Raw genomic sequence first — 18,609 nt, 5'->3', positions numbered from 1 at the left:
ATGATGGTGAAGGCTTGATCCTACTGCTCCCTGATACCATGGTATCAACTTGCTCTTTACACGTGCTGCAGGGAAACGTAGGGACCTAGTGCTCAGTGATGCATGGCACCCTGTCACCACTCGTTCACCCTGTATTCATATGGGAGCTGGAAAATCATGTTGAACCAGGGCTGAGATTCAAATGGCTGTAGGCATAAGGGCAGTCTCAACAGCTGGGGTGTAGCTGCTGAGGTGATTGTTCCACCAGTTGAAGGGAAGGCACCTGCAGCCCACCACAGCTGTGGGCTGAGTCTTGCCTCTCCCCGGGGGCCTGTGGGTGACAGAAAGGGCGGGAAGGGAAGGGCAGCGACTGGGGTGGGTGTTGCAGGTGTCCTCCTGTCAGCAGTGGCTCAGGGATACAGCTCAAGCCATCCTGCTTCCTCTGGGACTGCATCAGCAGTCCCCAAACACCCTACCTCTGGCAGGTATTTTTTATGGGGTCTGCTCAGAGATTGGGGGATGCTGCCTCGTGCTCTGGGTGCTGGCACTGCCCTGTTACACCTCCTCACAGGAAAGCGGCTTCTTCAGCTCTGAGCCCTGATGGCTCACCCTGTGAGAGGCCAGGGGCCTCCTCAGCCACTCACTGAGCAGCAGCCACCCCACGCTGGCTGGTCAGATCACCAAAATGGTCAAAAGCTTCATCCTGGGGATCCTGCCCCTGTGGTGGTGACCTCCAGAGCTGTTGGAGGAGCTGAGGTGAGTGTTCCACAAGGTGCGGCCGTGGGAGAGCCTGAGGCGGCCATCTTGGCGCCCAGGGTGGGGGGGACGCCTAGAAAGTAAATTCATGTTGCAGATACTGGTATTTGGGGAGAAATTTCAAGGTGTGTGGCAGTCAGCAGCTTTTTTATGATTGTTGATGGATCTATTTGGAAGAACTACTTAAGTAGGAGGTAATTATACCCTTGCAGGTGGACACTGCTCAAAAATCAAAGGAAGAGGCAAGGCTGTATGCTTAAATTTAAAGATTAAAAAACATGCTCTATTAAAAACCTCCTTTTTTTTTAAAAAAAAAAAAAATAAAAAGCATATGGCTTGCATATTTATTAACTATTGAGACTCACAGATATACCAATATGGCTCTGTTATGTGGACTTAAGATGATAGAATAAGTGATGATAAGCAGTGTGCTTTTTGCTTTTGTTTATCTTTCTGTTAATGAAGATAGGAATAACACATTCACAGTGTAGTGAATGTAGCATCATCTCCTCCCACCTTGAAATTTCTTCTACCTTTTGCATTCAATTTAAGAAATAATTGCACCAAGTCTATAATTTTCAGAGAAAATACAGTACTGCAGCTGAGAATAAAATCTGGGTCATAAGGCAGTTGCAACAAAGGAGCGGTTTTGTCTAGTGTAACCTGCAGTCTTCTACTTCAGATTCACAAAGATAATCATCAACTGTGGTGTGAGGATCACAGTTGTGCTATGATTTTAGCTAGAGAGCCTTTTTCACAGTCATTTTCTTTCCAGTGTGGGTTACGTGCTGTTATTGTATTGCTTTAATAACAAGAAAACTATACTTCTGTAAAAGCAGCCATTGGCGGAAAATAAGGAGTAAGTAAGAGTGGCTATGGAGGAACAGATATAGAGACATTATAGACAAACTACACGTAAATATCTGTAATGACAAACTATTTCTGGTCTGTTTCTTAGATGAGCAATTTTGGGTGTGCATGTGCTTGTTTACATATTCTGTCTTCTGGACTTGTACGTTAGCAGTGCAGTAATTTTATCCTACTTCTTTGGAATATACCCAGTAATAAAAATTACCTTCTACATCCTATGTAACTTTCTCTCCTGAATGTAGAGCCAAAATAGAAATTCCATGGCGTCCCTTCACATACTAAATAAAACTAGATCTCTTTTCAGAAATAACAATACAAGAACAATTCTAGGTTGTTTAGTTACTAGATAAATCCTCAGAAAAGCTAATGCATTTCTATAATACCTTTATCTCTTAGTATTTTAAAGAGAATGTTAGCAAAGTGAGACAATATGCAGGATATATGCCATAATGACCATTAGTGTTCTCCCAAAACATTAAAGTTGACTGTGTTTATTTTCACAGAAGAGTTCCAACAAAGCTGATATTAAAATGCTGAGCCTTTTAAAGAGGAGAAGATGTAATTAAATAACAGCTACGTGCTGAAAGTGGTAATTTTCATGGCCACTCCTATTAATTTTGCATAACTTGATGTGTAGCCAAGTATCCTATTGCCTGATAAGTGTATGGGACCCACTTTACAGTCTTGTGTTTTTCTTATCAACAAATGGGCTTGCAACTCTTACTTTGCCTGATCTGAAAGGAGACGGAATGCCTCCAGGGAATTCAGCATTCCTGAGTGTACTCAGCATTTATGGCAGTATTAATTTATATACATGAAGTTTGAATATTAGTAATGTCTTAAATTCTGGCCTTCAGAGGGAGTTAATGTGATTGCAAAAGAGCTATCAAGATGGGAAAGGGCACTTTCTTCCTAATTAGTAATTCCTTTCTGCTTGGGGTACGTACTTTAAAGGAGTGCTACATATGTGGCTTTAACAGCAAACAAACTCCATGGTGAGGTATATCACAGTTTTTGCAATGCTACAAGTTGATATTTTATTGTTTTAGAGGGTCTTATTATTAAATTTATGCATCTTTCTTTAAAAAAAAAAAAAAAAAAGAGAAAAATAACTTAATTGAGGGAAGCTTATAATAAAACAGCAGCTGCATATTAAACATAACAAAAGCTATTACAAAGATATCTTCAGATAGGAAGCCTTCACCACAAGGCTTGTTATGCTGTTTTTCAAACATAAAGAACTGGAGGCTGTGAGAAAGGTGGTGGTTTCCACAATAGCTTGATTGTTGGGAGGAGAAAAACATGCCCCCACTTTCATTGCGAAGGTGTATGATTCTTTGTGAACACTGTCACTTTTTGGTATGCTGTCATCTTTTATTCTGCCTACATATATTTGGGGGAAAAGCTTGTGTTAACCAGTGACAAACTGATTCAAAGTAACTTGCTATTCATTTGATTGTGTTCTTTTCTAACTTGTGCATATGATGTTGAAGTATAGAAAATGCCCAGAGAAATTATGAATGTGTTGTGACCTATAGGAAAATGTAGATTAAGTGTGTGGAGTTTGAACTTGAATATGTCCATGCATGCTTGTTTACAAGGAACAGTTGTTTTGGGCATGTTCCTGATCAGCAGATAAGCAATGGGGAGCTAACTGCCAAAGCTGACCCAGCTCCTTCTTGTGAAGATCAGAGGCTGTCAGGGTCAGGCCAGTGTGGTTACACCTTAATGAGATAATGAAGATGTAGGAGGGCTTCTACCACCTCTCCATTTTTCTAATCAGGCTCACAGCTGTGTGAAGAGGTTGCAGCCAGGAGCTGTCTGGCTGCACTCTGCAGGCTCCTACCATAGCTGACTGTGCAGCTCCCTGCTCAGCAGCAAGGTCAGGGAAAAGCAGAGCATCTGTGAGCTGCAGCAGGAGGGGGCACGAGGCCCTCCTCGAGACAAAGTCCTAACTGCAATGGTCCAAACAGATGCATGTTATTACTGGGTTTTGCACTCAGCATGTATTTTGTTAATAGCAAAACTGCACACCACTTTTTGTTGGCCTTTGCATACAGAATCTGAGTACTCGCAGTTCTTCAATGTTAGCATGTTTGTCAGTTATGTTATTATTTCTGAGTGTAGTACATATTGCTTTAAAGTTCATTCATTACCTGTGTGGTGTCAAGAGTTGGACTTGATGATCCTTAAGGGTCCCTTCCAACTCAGGATATTCTATGATTCTATGATTAACTGAACTAATAAAAATGCACAGATTTAGAGATCAGGCGTATTCCATTGCTCAGTGAGATGTATCTTGGAATCTTTTGTGTGTCAACTTGTGATTTCTGGTGCAAAAAGTGAGCAAATATCTAGAACCAGGGTACTAGACAGAGCATAAAAATTACATGTAGTTTGGCATATTGATTTTTCTGTAAGCAAACTGGGATTAAAAGGTCTGTGTGCTCTCTTAGCACAGATTTCTATTCCATTATGTTGATTCAGTTGCCTGTTAAATTGTATAAAAAGATATTGGGATAAATAACTTACTGATAGCCCTGCCGACTTAGGCGATCACCTTTCCTGCTTTATTGACTGCAGAAATGCTTCATGGAGAGTCATTCAAGGGCAGGAAAAGAGTGCTCTCAGTGGGTGGGGAGAAATGACAACTGCCTGAGCAGCACTTCTGAATATTTAACCACAGCCTGCACTAGATCGTAAAAAGATCTTCCAACAAACTTACACCTGCTCTACCTCAGGCCCTAGTCACCCTCAAACTATGAAAGACTGCAAATCTATGCATGTGATTCAAATGTACTGGTCTGGCCTAGAGCACAGCAGCATAAACGGATGAATTAATGATGCTAAGGGAGCTGGGACTGCCATGGGGAGCAAGCAGGGAGAGGAACAAGCAACGTGAGCAGTCTGTGAACTGGCTTTGCTGGCAGAAGTATTAGTAAAGGGAAAACCATCATACCGACAGACTGGAGTGTCTCTTTTTTAAACCTGCTAAATCTTGTGAGTTTATCATACAGCAGTGACAGACATATATTGCACGCTATGAACATCAACATAAAATGCCAGCAGCAGAATTTACAAGAATATCACCATTTATTTTAAAATATTTCAATTTATATACCTTGCTTTTGTAGTGGGTATTAGCCTTGTGTCATGGATATCCAGTGTCATGGGAAAGTGCTTGTAGGTGAAATCTAGCTGTACAGTGGAGCCTCAGAAGTCAAAATTGAAAACAAAGTAATCCTAGGCAAACTATCTTTATATTCAGGCCATGATTTTTGGAGGCCTTGATCAATTTGGCAATTCTACTAAGGCTACTTGAATTATTTATACAAATACAAAAAGCTTAGCTTAAGAACATAACATCTGAAGGCTCCTCAGTAGCACCTAGACTAAAGTCCTGAACAAAAGATTAAGTGAAACCATGTAGGTATGCTGCTGCTACTTAAAAATAAATAAAATATTTTCTTCTGAAAGAGGATTTTAATGAAAAAACAACCTGGACTGCATGTCGTGGGGGCATCACTGAGGTTTTATCCCTGCTAAAGAAAAAACGTTGGAGTTCTTTACATGGAAAGTCAGAGAAAACAGCTTTCATCAGTTTTCACAGTTAGCATGTGGACTGATTTGAATTTTAATTATTAGTACTACTCATCCTATGCCTATCTGATTGTAGAAGGAGCTGTATTGCAAGTACTGAAGAATAACTTAGAGAGCTATTCTGGTAAAACCTTCTAGTCAAATCAGGGCTAAGTTCAGTTAGATAAAGTTGTTCAAATCTCAAGTCTCTCTGACTGCTTTCTACTCGAGGTATGAAGGGCTGAGCCCGTCCAGCTCCATGCACTTGTTCTCAGCTGTCCACTGAGATGGGGTACTTGGCCACTGAGAATTTCTGGGGTGCTCCCCCTACCCCAGCTTGCATTTTCTTGGAAAATTATGTTCTGCTCCTTTGAGGTTTCTTGGAAGTTTTTTTTTTTTTTTTTTTTCCTTGCATAATTTTTAGTGATCAGACTTGAGTCATGTGTAAGGCAACTTTGTTGCCCAGGTAAATAGTATGTGTTTGACTAGTGTGTATAGTGTTAAACATGGAGTGCGTGAGGGTCAACAAACTACTGATGCAGATTTACTTGCCTGAAAAGGCCCCAAGAAAAATGACCCTGTGGCCACTCTGACCTAGTGCCAGCAAAAAATCTGAAAAATAACACTCTTTATCTTCACTACTTGGCTCTAGCAAAATGAAGATTTTGCAGCCAAATGAGAGACCTTGGCAATTTCATGTTGGTAACATCAAAAAAGTAAAATACAGAAAAATTACCCTCACACCTCACATCAGACTTCAAGAAGTTTTTTGGGAGGTTATTTTTGGGAAAATTTTTATCATTCTACATAATCTGTTGAAAAGTACTGCATGTTTGGACTTAGTCAAATTTTTTATTATAACATTTTCCGTGAAGGAAACTTGAGCTTTTGATTAAGCTGGTTTTTCCTCCATTCCTAGAAATAAGTTAATGGAAAATCTGAAATTGATTTAAGGACAGGAATAAATAGAGAAGAGGTGAATTTTAAGTTTCAAGCTGGAAGATGACTAGTGGATGGTCTATTTAAAAAAAAAAAAATCTAAGTGGAGTTAAAAACCACTCCTTGAAAAGGAGAGAGCACTCCAAAGTTATATGAGAAATATGCCTTACCACAGGCAATTTTAAAGACAAAATTCCCTGAGCTGCTTCACATTTTTTTTAATGTCTGTACAAACCAAAATGTAATTTCCCAGTAAGATATGTGAAGCAGAGAGAAGGGAAAATTTGTCACTGTGGCAAACAGCAAGAAGACGTACTCCAGTAAGTGTGGAATTACAGTTTTCTTGAAGGTTGAGAATTAAGTGTTATGTATTTTTTTTCCCCTAAGAGAAGTCTCCAACGAGCTGTTTGGTAACCTAATTATGTCAAACGCATCATATGCAATATATATCTGCAATAAACTGAGTCAACTCTTATTTGGAATAAGATAAGGTAAGCTAGAATTACAACACACAGACATGCCATCTACTAACAGGATCTTCTTAGGTTGGAAGGAACCTCTTGGGATTTTCAGCACTGGTAAAGTATGGCCAGCTGCAGCAGGCTGACCAGGACTGAGTCCAGTCAGGTTTTGAGTACCTTCAGGGATGGAGACTATGGCCTCTCTGGGCAATCTATTCCACTGTTTGACTACCCTGACAGCAGAAAAACAGGTGTTTCCTTGTCCTCAGGTGGAATTTCTTGTGTATTAAAGTTGTCCTCACTGCTTCTTCTCCTGTCACGGGGTGCTACTGATAAGTGTTTAGCTCCCTCATCTTCAGTTCCTCTGTTCAGGTGCTTCAGGCACACACATTAGTAAGTTTGCCCTGGAGCCTTCCTTCTCCAGGCTGTTCCAGCTCTTGGCCTCTCACAGACTTGCTCTAGCAAGTCGGTATCTTCTGCTGGGGAGCCCACAGCTGGAGGCAGTCCTCCAGGTGCAGCTTCCCCAGTGAGCAGTAGGGAGGTCATCTCTCTTGACCTGCTGGCATCGAAATGATTTTGGAAGTTTTATTCAGGATTCAGGAGACATTTATTTATGACTCATTTCAGAAGGCACATCTCCTTTTTTTTTTTTTTTTTTTTTTTTTTTTCCTTAGGAAAATGAACACACAAAGTGACTTACTTTTTCTGTAACACCCATATTTGGGTCTCTCTCCTTACGTCCATTGAAATGTACTGATCTTGCTTAGTTTTGTAAAACTGCTCTGAAAAACTGATTTTTTAAAGAAAGCAATGATCCTTTCCAGCTTTCTCTTGAAACTTGTTGGTCTTCTGGTTATAATGTTTTTCAAAAGGCTGTTCCAAGTGTTTGTGGCTTACGTTAGTCATGTTTATATAATAATGGATATTGACATGATGCTTTTCCTCTGTGGACTTACAGAAAGCAAATATAAAGTAAAGCTTGAATCTCCGTTGACTTTTAATGCCATGTTAAGCAAATGTGGGAGTGAAACTGGTATTTACAGAAGATGTTTTGTATATGAAGAGGTAAAGAGACCTGACTCTTTCATCTAAACCTTAAAGTTATAAGTCAGAAGTCCAAGCTAGTAGTCTTAACTAATGCCTGTGAGACAGCTCTGTCATGTGGGATCACACAGCAGCGCTGTAACTGCAGAACTAAGGTCACTTTGAATCAGTTCACACTTGGACATATTTCCTGCTCTGAACTTTACACAGCCATTGTTAGCATGGCCAGTGCCAGGTTAAGAACATGATATTAATTTCTACCTCCTTTTCCAAAGACTGCACCACCACTGTCGTGTAAATACTCAGCCAAACCCTTCTGCCAAACTTTAAAAGAAATCATAGAATTAAAACCAAAAGCCAAGGATTTGCGAATGTAGCAGTTAGATAAGGAATCCTACTTACCAACTACAAAAATGATGTTTGATTTCCTCAGGTCTTCTGAAAAATCTAAGATAAAAATACAAATTCTTGAGTTAGCAGCACCTACTCATTTTCGTCTTGCCTACTTTCCATAGTGATTTTTTTCCCCTGGATTTGCTTTCTGCTATAATACCATGCATACCAAAAGACACAATTATCTTGCTTATTTATCCCCCAGCCTTGTAGCTGTTGCTGCAGATATATTAAAAAAAAAAAAAAAAAAAAAGTCACCTGAAAACTAGACCTTGCATATATACATTGACTTAAATAAAAAATGAGAAGCAGATACATCTTGATGTAATAATGTGCCTCCTGAGCCATTGCATCTTTCTTTGAATGTATAATTAGATTGTAATTGGTACAGAAATGTGTCCATATCCTATTAAGATTATATTTGGTGTACTACATCTGAGATGTAGTCTTAAATTCCTTTGTCTCAGATCAGCCAAATAATGTGTCATTTTAGTATCAAAACTATTGTATGCAGTGAAGTGCTACCTTTTAATGAAGCTTTTTTTTTCTTTTTTTTTTTTTTTTTAAAGCAATCCCTTCTAGTCTGAGTCCTAGTTACTGCCCCAATTATACCAAGATAGAGGGCAATCCTGCACCATCTGAGCCTGCTGGAATTTTATTATGTCTTTCAGTAAACCACTTCCAACACACATTCATTTACTACATATAATTTTGTTTAGTGTGTTATGTAGAAGCATCTACATCTCTTACTACATGTGATTAGATGTAGAAGGTTTTCATTAATTATTATGTTCATCTTGGACTCTTAGCAGCTTGTACTTTCCAACAAGCTTTTCATAACTGCCAATGTCTGAAACCATCTATCTGATATAATTAACAGTCATATTTTCAAATAATTTTGGAGTGTAGAAATGTCTTTTATAAGCTTTGTGTTCAAAGAGAATTTACATGGTAATATTTTGAGACAACTTTCACACTATAAATAATCTGAATTCATTTTCCTTTTTATGTAGTTTTTTAAATATAAGGGGAAATAAAAGGTTTCAAAATTAAATGCGAAATTATACTGAAAAAGAAACTCACCTCCTGTGCTCCCATAACCAGAAAAACTTGACTGATCCTCCTCCTGTTAATTAAGCAATTGACAAATTGAAATAGATTTTTCTTGAACAGTTTGCATCACTTCTGTCTACTTATCTGTATGTCTGTATCTTCTCCATTTTATAACCCTTTGAATTTTAATGTATGTTGAGACAAGATTAACAATGTCACAGGAATGTTGTTTCAAGTCTGTACAATGTGAACATGGAGAAGCAAAGGTAACTGGAGGTGATTCACTGGCCCACACTGATTTCTGTGCTTTGTGTGCTTCAGTGTCCAGCTGCACAGCTCCAGCCCATCAAATAAGCAGCCACTGTGCACGCTGAATTGCTTTGGGAGTGTGGATGATAAACTGTAAGTGCTGGAAAGGCAACGCTGGAGCAAGTGCTAGAAGTGAGCTACAATATGAAGACAAAATTAGCCTTTGGTTTAAACCAACTTGAATTTGTTGACCTTCAGAACGCAGTGCAAGCTACAACTTGTTATAAAGGCTGCTAAACTAAAAGAGGGATCACACCAGGGAAATGGGAAATTTGGTATGGTTGGTTGTTTTTTTTTTGTTTTGTTTTGTTTTTTTCCCCTGATGGTTGGCCATTTGGGGTTATTTTGCCATGTCCTGTATGGTATAACCTACAAAAATTTGTGCATGCTGGCCAGCAAGAGCATCAGAGTGGGAATTATTTGCTGTTCATATAAATCAGAATTGTATACGTATATGTAGGTTGTAGTCTGGGTTATGTAGTGCCGATACATTCACGTTGTCAGTGCCATAATCTAGTCTATAAAATATAGATAATAACCTTGCCAGTAACATGCATATATTACATAATCACTGCACCATATCAGCACAGTACATGTTGTGCTAGTCCCCTCAAAATAACCTTGTGAATTCTATGTATTCAACACTAGTGCAGGGTTATCAGGCTATAGTCTTTTGGAGTTCTCCTTCAGTATGGTGTCAGAAACACCCGCTGTTAGGACCGTGTATTGCTGCGTGCGTAGATTAAGGGGAACGAACAGCATGGTGACCAGAACAGATAAACGCTGGCTGCTGCATTTTGCAGGGCTCATGCACTATGCTTTCAGGTTTCTCCCTGTGTTCCCATTATCACTGAAACACAAGCGCTCTTCATTAGGCTGAAGTACCATTACACCGACCACGCAGAACACTTTCATTCTCTGATTTGCAGTGATTCTCAGCCTATTATGCTGCAGCAGGTTTGCCTTTATCTTCTTTCAGAAGGAAAAATTAAAGTTTGCAAGAGTATTCCAGGGGAAAAATGTCAAAATGAAAGATTTTTTTTCCTACAACTCAAGTGACAGAATTAATCCTGCATTTTTTTTTTTTTTTGAAGTAATAATACAATAAAATTTTTGACCCTCCAAAGGATATGTTACATATAAAAGGCCTGGTTTTAGATTCAGCTTCTTATCATGCCTTTGAAGGTTTATGAATGCAAGTCACTTTAGGGACAAAATTTAGAGTAAGGTTTCTTTAAAAATCAAGATCACAGTCACCAGTTTACCTTGTGATCAAATGAATGTGGCATTCCTTCTTTCAAGTAATGCTCTTTTAAATAATATACTTTGTTCTCCCCTGTAATTGCAGAATGAAATTGCCTCTAACCCTGGTGGGCTGCTCAGAGCAGCAGGTGATAATAAAGGTCCATTTAAGTCAGGAACAGCTCTCATTTTTTAGAGCTAAAATATGTAAGAACTAGAGACAAAGGTGAAGCTAAACAAGCTATCAGCCCTTTTTTTTTTTTTCTTTTTTTTAAATTGTTATTATTCGCCAACCTTATCTGCTTTAATAGACCAAGAAGTTAACTAGCTAACCACTCATGTTCACATAAGGAATAAGGGCTATGAAAAGCCATTGAAGTAGATTCTAATTACAGTTCAAAAGTAGGTAAACAAGAAGTTTTGGTCACGCTGACCAACACAGAAATTCAAAATAAGAAATCCTGTTTAAACCAGTACCTGCTCATCTTTCAGGTATAGAAATAGTGGTTTTGAAAAGTAATTTTTTTTCCACTTTTTTTTTCTCCCCTCCAAAAGGCACCTGTTCTATAATTTTAGGGGGACAACTCAACATCCAGCTTGATGTGAGTGGGACTGCTGGCCCCACTGAACTTCCATGGCAAAACAAGCTCTCCACAGTTCACAGAATAAGTCATGCTATAAAAACATTTTTTTTTTTCCCACACAGAATTCAATGGCACCTAGCTCAGAGTGGAAAGAGGTCCTGACAGCTTGGTCTCTAGGGGAGCTTTGAGAAATGCTTGGAGGAACAAATTAGAACAGTGGGGCCACAGTCAGTTTGGATAAGGTGTTCACAGCTTTTGTTATTCTGTTAGTAAGTTCTACACAGAACCATTTCCCTTTACCCATTTCTTCCTAGTCTCCTCGAAAGTACAATCAGTTTTCCTGCTGATTTGGGTCAAGAAAGCCATACTTCACAGCGTGGAGTCCTTTGTGGAGAGTAGGAGGCTTGCATCCTGGTTAATCCCACTGTGCTCATGGTTTATGTTTGACAATACTTACTTCTAACAGCATATTTCTAGCAAAAGGTCTGTAACCTGTGAATGACAGAACCTCTTTTGGCTTGAAAGCACTGTTCCACCTGCTTACCAAAGTGCTTTGGAAAATAGCTGTTGGATTTAGCGAGTGACCGCATACAGAAAAGTATCACCAACTCCAAAATATAATTTACACAACATCACCATCAGGAATACAGCGATAGAGCAGCAGAACAGTAGTGGTATTCTAGGTGTAGCTGTCTCCATTTAGCTGAAAGCAAGGTGAGGAAGACAATCTTGTATCTAATGAGCTCTGAAGAAAGGTGAGTGGTTTGTAATTCCAGCAGCCTCTGAAGCCATGTAATGTCTACAGATATTATCTGAAAACATCAATTAGTGTGGCACAGCTGATAGCAAACCCTAGAAGGAATATTCCATCTTATGCTTCAGCAAGTCAACCAATCTCTATCACAGATCTGGATAATATTCAACTTGCAAGTAACTTTGTATTTTGTTTCTGTGAGAATTTTCACCCTTTCTTCTGAGTTATTTGGCAGAAGTTAGAACAAAAAATAGTAGCAAGACCCTAACTATGTCTGATCTTGGTCTGAAGGCAATTTGTATGTTATTAGCTGAATATTTTACACACATGTATCTATCATATTGTGCCATACCAGCAATTCTTTGAGCAAGTAAAAATATATATATTAAAAAAGGGGGGTGGAGTGGGAATAAGGAAAAATCAAAATTGATCTGTAAGTAAAAAAAAAAAAAAAAAAAAAAAAATAGAAAAATAGGCAAATATAACTATACATGTTGTCATACTGTACTAAAGTAGAAAGTACAAGCAAGAACTGATTATAGTTTTATTACAGTGATGTCATCAGCATCCCTTTAATGGGGATGTAGGTGTATATAACCACCAATTTCTCAGCATGCTGTGGTGGTGTAGATCTCCCTTTGCTGCTGTTAGGTATGTGAAACACTTATACTCCTGTTGCATTTTATTTCTTCAAAGAACACTACAGTTCCCCATAAATCATCCCTGAACTTCCTTTGGGAATGGAGGTAATTGCAGTATTTTAATTTTAGCAGAGATGTTAGGTGACTTGTCAATAAGAAATAATTATATGTAGAAGTAGAGCCATGTTTAGGACTTAGATTTCCAAGTTTCACTTGTTTAGTTCACAATATATTTGCTTTGAACTCATTTTCCTTAATAACATAATATCATCTAGAAACATTTGAAATTTAATTTAATGCTTCTACATCTAGTACCCTCAAAATCAACTTCAGCTGTCAATTAAATAAATTTTCTCACTGATTAAGAATGGTCAGGGATATCAGAAAGCAGTATGAGGTCCAGCACCCTCAGGATATACAATGTCTCTGCATGAGCATGGTCCAGTCTGTCACTGTCTGCGTGGTTGTAGAGTCTGACATCTCTTTGCAACTACCTTAGAAGGTATATGCCTATCTGGCTGGTCTTGCAGATTAGACATGTGCAGCAGCCTCTGCTTTTCAAAATCTCGTGTCACTGACAGGTGCCCTTACACCTGCAGTTTGGCTGCACTCAGACTATAAAGCATAAAGAAGCTTTAGGAAGCTGAAGTTAAGTGTGAGAAGAAACTGGGGCTGGTCAGTGCTGAGCTGTAGAATTTCTCTTCTAAATTCCTGCTTCCCTGTAAGAATGAATGTTTGGTTTTGATGAGATACATAAAACCGGCAAGTAACCCAGTGTATGGGCAATGGTCCCTGGGAACAGATTTTATGAGCCATACAGTTGCTTGCCTTTAAATTTGATTTGTGACTCAAATCACTCTTTGAGGCTGAGCTGCTTTCTGCAAGCTTCGCGTTGAGTTATGCCTCTGGAAAGGGGGGAGCTGCTGTGCTCTGACCTCCTCTGGTCCAGAACTAATGAATATGTGTAAATAAGATAAGATTCACTATGAATACACTCTGACTTGAAGGCTTTTCTTTCCCCAAAAGGCATATCTTCTTATACAGTTCATACTGTTCAGCAGAGTGGAGTTATTTGTGTCAAAAGGGACTAATAGTAATTAAGATGAGAAAACAGTGCTAATGTTATTTGAGGTGATTTTTGTTTGTTGTGCATACAACCAGGAACTGCAGATTATATATTTTTTGTAATAGCATCCACAAAATGCTGACAGATTATTAGATTCCTATGATTCCCCTTTACCTTTGAGTTCCTACCAAAGACAAGAATTTCTATGTCACTTTACTTTTAAAATAAACTTCATTATCCATTCTGAAAAGAGAAGAAAATAATACCCATACAGAGATGGAAATGAATTTGTTTTTAACCATTTGTTATAAACCAAGATCGTGCTTATCTTGATTTAAAGGATATGTGGGTCGTTTTCAGATTTTTCATTCTTGTTCTTGATAGTATGAAGAAAAGTACCCATCAGTAGTTTAGAGGGAGAAAAATTGCTATCTGTTTGCTGTAGGTATGTGGTTTTCTTTAACTTTCTGTAGGGTATTTTATGACAAAAATAATATGTGATTACTAAGAAAAAAGCATAATTTATTTAGATTCATATTAATTTCCAGGCACTATCATGATAGATAAAAAAATAAAAATAAAAAAAATCAAAGAAATTAACTTTGAAAGGGCAAACTGAAAAAAACAAGACATGCTGTGAGTACACCTTTTCCAGCAGGGCAGCAGCATTTTGCATGATCGGAGCTGTGTAAGAATGTTCTGGTAAATCACACGCTTCAGCTGCAGTTTGTGCAGTGTGTTAAACATCTAACCTCGTGAGGACAGCAGTAGAACTTAGCACTAAGTCCACCACTAAACCATGCTACTAAGTTAAAGGTTGGACTAGATGATCTTAGAGGTCTTTTCCATCCTGAGTGATTCTATGATTATATCTGAACTGAAGAAGAACTGGGGCTTTTAAAATACACCTTTGTGCTTTGCAGACAGTAGAGAACACTCAACAGCTATATTTTCTGTGCATAGTTATTATCTGTTGCTCATTTTAAAATACTTTATGTTACAGTTATGTTACTTTTCAGTAGATCTATTGTTATAAAAAGTTCCTAGTGCCTACAAAATTATTGCCAGAAAAAATTACATATTTTTTTTCTTAATCATTCCTCTTTTCTGCACCTCATCATCACTCCTAAAACAATTCTCTATGTTGAGTATTTATGCTTCTTGGTGGAATTTCTCCCCTGGGGGCTTTTTGTTACATTAAGCCACTGCGGCAGAGAAAAGTGCAGTAGGAAACCTGCCAGTGCATTTCAACTGCGGACTCGGTGCTGCTTCACTCCCGGTCTTAGGCTGCTAACAATGATGCTAATGAAAGGATCCCTCAAATTATACACTGTTGGTGCTGTCTGCAGAACTGGAATGCAGTTTTGTTTTTGTTTTTGTTTTTTTTTTTACTTTAGGTGATAAAGGCTTTTCTGCAGGACAGTCTTAATTAGATTTCTGGGAAGATTATGCTGCAAAGATGTCAAAGGTTTGACGAGATTCAGTTATGGTGGAACTCAATGACCCATTCCTTGGAAAGCACTTTTCGTTCAGGGTGTTACTTCCCAGAGATAACCCACAGTGGTGTGCATCTGTTTCCATGAGTTGTTATTGTTACCACCCATTTGTCTTGCTAGTGTCAGCCCTGCTATTTTATGAAAATGAAACTCAGGGACAGGTGCAGTAACCTGTGAGAAGTAACCTGTCGTTAGTCTTAAAGATTTGTTGCAGCAATTCAAACCATCTTTTAGAACAAAATGGCCAAGGAGTCAAGGGCAGGGTGTAACTTTCACTTGTAATCTCCTGAGTTTTCTAAGAACATTTAATTTTCTATATGATGTATGTACTCCTTTATTTCTTTCTTTTAGATGAAAGTGTGTCGTCTGTTAGCTATGTCTGCAATGGTCTGTGTGCTCAGAAGTATTTCCTATTGCTTGCTCCCTTCCAAGCTCAGTGCAACCCATGCCCAGCATAACACGCTGCAGAGTGCACCCAAGGCTCTACACAGTACCACGTTTGATATAAATCTCTGTTCTTTAAACTGCCAATTGTAGTTTAGCACTGCAAGTGAAGGAAAAAAAAAAAGGGCAGTTTTGTTTCAGGATGGCACTGCAAAAATTAGCAAGCACCATTGCCATGACTGACAGATGATCAGGTCTTGAGACAGCGAGCAATGGCTGGGGGCAGTGCTCTGCCCTGATCACGTTAGGCATTACAATAAGCAGACACGTGCACAGGCACGCAGAGTGCTGATATATGGCTCTCAGAACTGCAGCAGGGAGAAAGAGGGAAGAAATGTAGACCCAGGAAATGTAGCTAATGAGAACAGACCTTTTAAAATATGGAAATAGAGCATTGCCTGAAAGAATTTGGCATGGAGAAGGACATGAACAGGGTGTTGTAAAATAAGACCAGCATGTGGCCTCACATCCTGTGATTTGCTGCTATTGAGACAGAATTTGACAGCTGTGCTCAAATCTTTCTCTCTCAACGACCTTTGAGACAAGCTTAACTTTTGACCATGCCTATTCTAAGTTTACTAAAACACTTATTTATGTTTTATGGGTTAGTTTATAACAACAAGGAGCTTCTACAGTATTTATAAAGAAGTAATCTGCTGAAAAGGATTTAAACCATGAGAACACTCCACTGATCCAAGAGGCACCACTGTGAAAGAATTCTAAAACCAAACCACTTCCCTCTTTATGAGCAGTATTTAAGCCCAAATTACTAAAGATTACACAGTCATTTGATACATAAGGAGGAAAAAGACACCAAATAGGAAACACAGAGTTTCAAGAAAATACTTAGAGGATTATTTGTGTCTCTATTATGCCCTGAAAAGCCACCCTGCTGTTTCAATACAAATAAGTTATTTAAAAAGCACTTCTCTATCCCATGTAGTAAAATAGCATCCTTGCTATCATTGCAGTTTAAAATGTCAATATAAAATTCTATAGTGTACTTTGACAGTGATTAGTAAATATTAATATTTTCTACAGAAATGTTTCTTCCTTAATACTTTAAAATATAGGAGTTGTTGATAAAATGCTTTGAAGGAAGGGCTTTGGTAGTGGTCTTCTGGGGTGCTGGACTGCGTGACCAGAGCCTGTCCATGGCCCTGTCTGAGGTGCCTAAATCTGGGGAGTGGATTTTAGATGTGCCTTCGTATTTCTTTAACAGCTTTAGGTGCAATGTGAAATGTTCTGATGTGGATCCTATTTGCATTAACTGTGTGGGATGCCTGATATTCTCCATGAATTATACAGGTTCTCTGGGCTGTAAAGGTAGATGTGTAAAAGGCAGAACTCACAAACTTAGCTGCAAAGTTGTGTGTTTCTTTTTTTGTGCATGAAGGGAGAAGGCCTCTAGTTTGGCAACAGAGAGGCAAGCTGCTATTAGGAAAGGAGGTATGCTATCCTAATACTATTTCCAGAAAAATGAGGGTGAGGCATGATAAACTGTAATGCTTTGTTCTACAGACACCTTGCACAAGTCACAGAGCTGCCTGAGTTACTGCAGAAGTATTCAGTGAAGCATAAATGTAGCACATCTTGAAGAACGATCCTGTCACTGTCATTTAAATCTTCAGTAACTCGCCTGAGCTCACCTTCCTCGTAACCAAGTCCTCACTGAGGAGTAATCGTGTCCTGTCCTGCCCACCACAGCTGCAGGAACAACTTCTAGTTCAAACACAGGAAAGATGGAAACACAAAGATTTCACCTAACCTTGACAGTTCAGTCCCCTCTCATACACACATTGTCAGAAAGTAAAGCTAAATAATGTTGGTAAAAGGAGGAGCAAACAACTGTTTTCTGGCATTCCAAATTAAAAAACAGATTGAGTTTATGGAAATTTTTCTTGTCCATTTTGCTATAGTTTGTGTGGGGAGAAACCAAGTGGATAGCTTTCTTTTATATGCGTGAGATCAAAGTGTACCATGGTGATATTGAAAGAGAGAAATAATTCTTCAAGCTTGCAGAATGATACAGAAACACCAAAATGCAGTTGATTTGAGCTTATTAAGTGAGCACTTTGTAACAGGCAAACTGTAGTACTTTGTTTCTAGAACTGATTTTTTTTTTTAGCATTTAATAGGGTAGTTTCCATGGCAACTTGAACTGAACAGATTGTTCATTGACTTCAGTACATTTCTATTAAACATCTTTTCTCTGTAGTTAGGCCTGCCTCTCCAGCTCTTTCATCTATTTGGATGCTTATGCATGATTGTTTTTTTTTGTTTGTTTGTTTGTTTTTTGCAGATATGCTTAAACTGGATTGGACTCCACCTTTCTTTTCTCTTTAACAAATACAAATGTTGAGGGACAGTTTCAAAACTGTTCTCTAAGTTTCCAAGAGTCCATATTCTTTTCTGTGCCACACTCCAGTTTTTAACCAGTTTCCCTGTAGAATCAGAATCTGTGGTTCAACTTGATGCCACTGTTTACCAGTGAAAGAGAAATACACACTGCAGGGGTGTTTGGTGCTAGGAGGAGCCCAAAGGACTTCTGGGTACTTGTGGTCATTTTGATCAGGCTTGTGATTAATGCTGCACACCATATGCAAATAAAACTGCCGTTATACCAGAAGGTCCCTATATTCTCAAGTGAAGAGAAAGCACGATTTATATAATATATTGCAGGTCTGATCCCCTTAAATAACTTAATCACTGTTTGTCCAATTTTGAAAGGCAGCTTTGGAAGTCCCAATGAAAGTTATTCCTGCTAATGGAAACACGTGGTTTGCTCTTTGCTGTATTGTAATGTCAGCCTTGGAGCACTGTGTCTAAAGTGACTGAATCTTCTAGGCGTAGAGAAAACGGAGTCGAAACACAGTTAAAAATGGTATAAAACATTGTAAATACAGGAAAGTCATCTTTGGTTTAATCGAGAGAGTTTTAATTACAAGAGGCTTTAAAGTTGTTGTTGCTCAGGCATTTTAGGAACATTTGGGTTCTGC

The 18,609-nt window shown here is 38.6% G+C and overlaps 1 protein-coding gene across 1 annotated transcript in view; it reads right to left on the bottom strand.

Moving 5' to 3' along the window:
* AK5 (adenylate kinase 5) overlaps window positions 1-18,609 on the bottom strand; it is a 94,528-nt gene that overhangs the window by 16,831 nt on the left and 59,088 nt on the right. The window contains exons 9-10 of the mRNA XM_032192516.1: window positions 9,105-9,147; window positions 8,031-8,075 (exon numbers count right to left, since the gene is read on the bottom strand). Of these exons, the coding sequence (XP_032048407.1) occupies window positions 8,031-8,075; window positions 9,105-9,147 (88 nt within the window). The remainder of the gene's footprint in view (window positions 1-8,030; window positions 8,076-9,104; window positions 9,148-18,609) is intronic.

Source organism: Aythya fuligula, chromosome 8 (genome assembly GCF_009819795.1).
Source record: "Aythya fuligula isolate bAytFul2 chromosome 8, bAytFul2.pri, whole genome shotgun sequence".
NCBI lineage: Eukaryota > Metazoa > Chordata > Aves > Anseriformes > Anatidae > Aythya > Aythya fuligula.
Note: the sequence above shows the minus strand (reverse complement) of the source record. Positions and strands in the feature narration are given on the sequence as shown.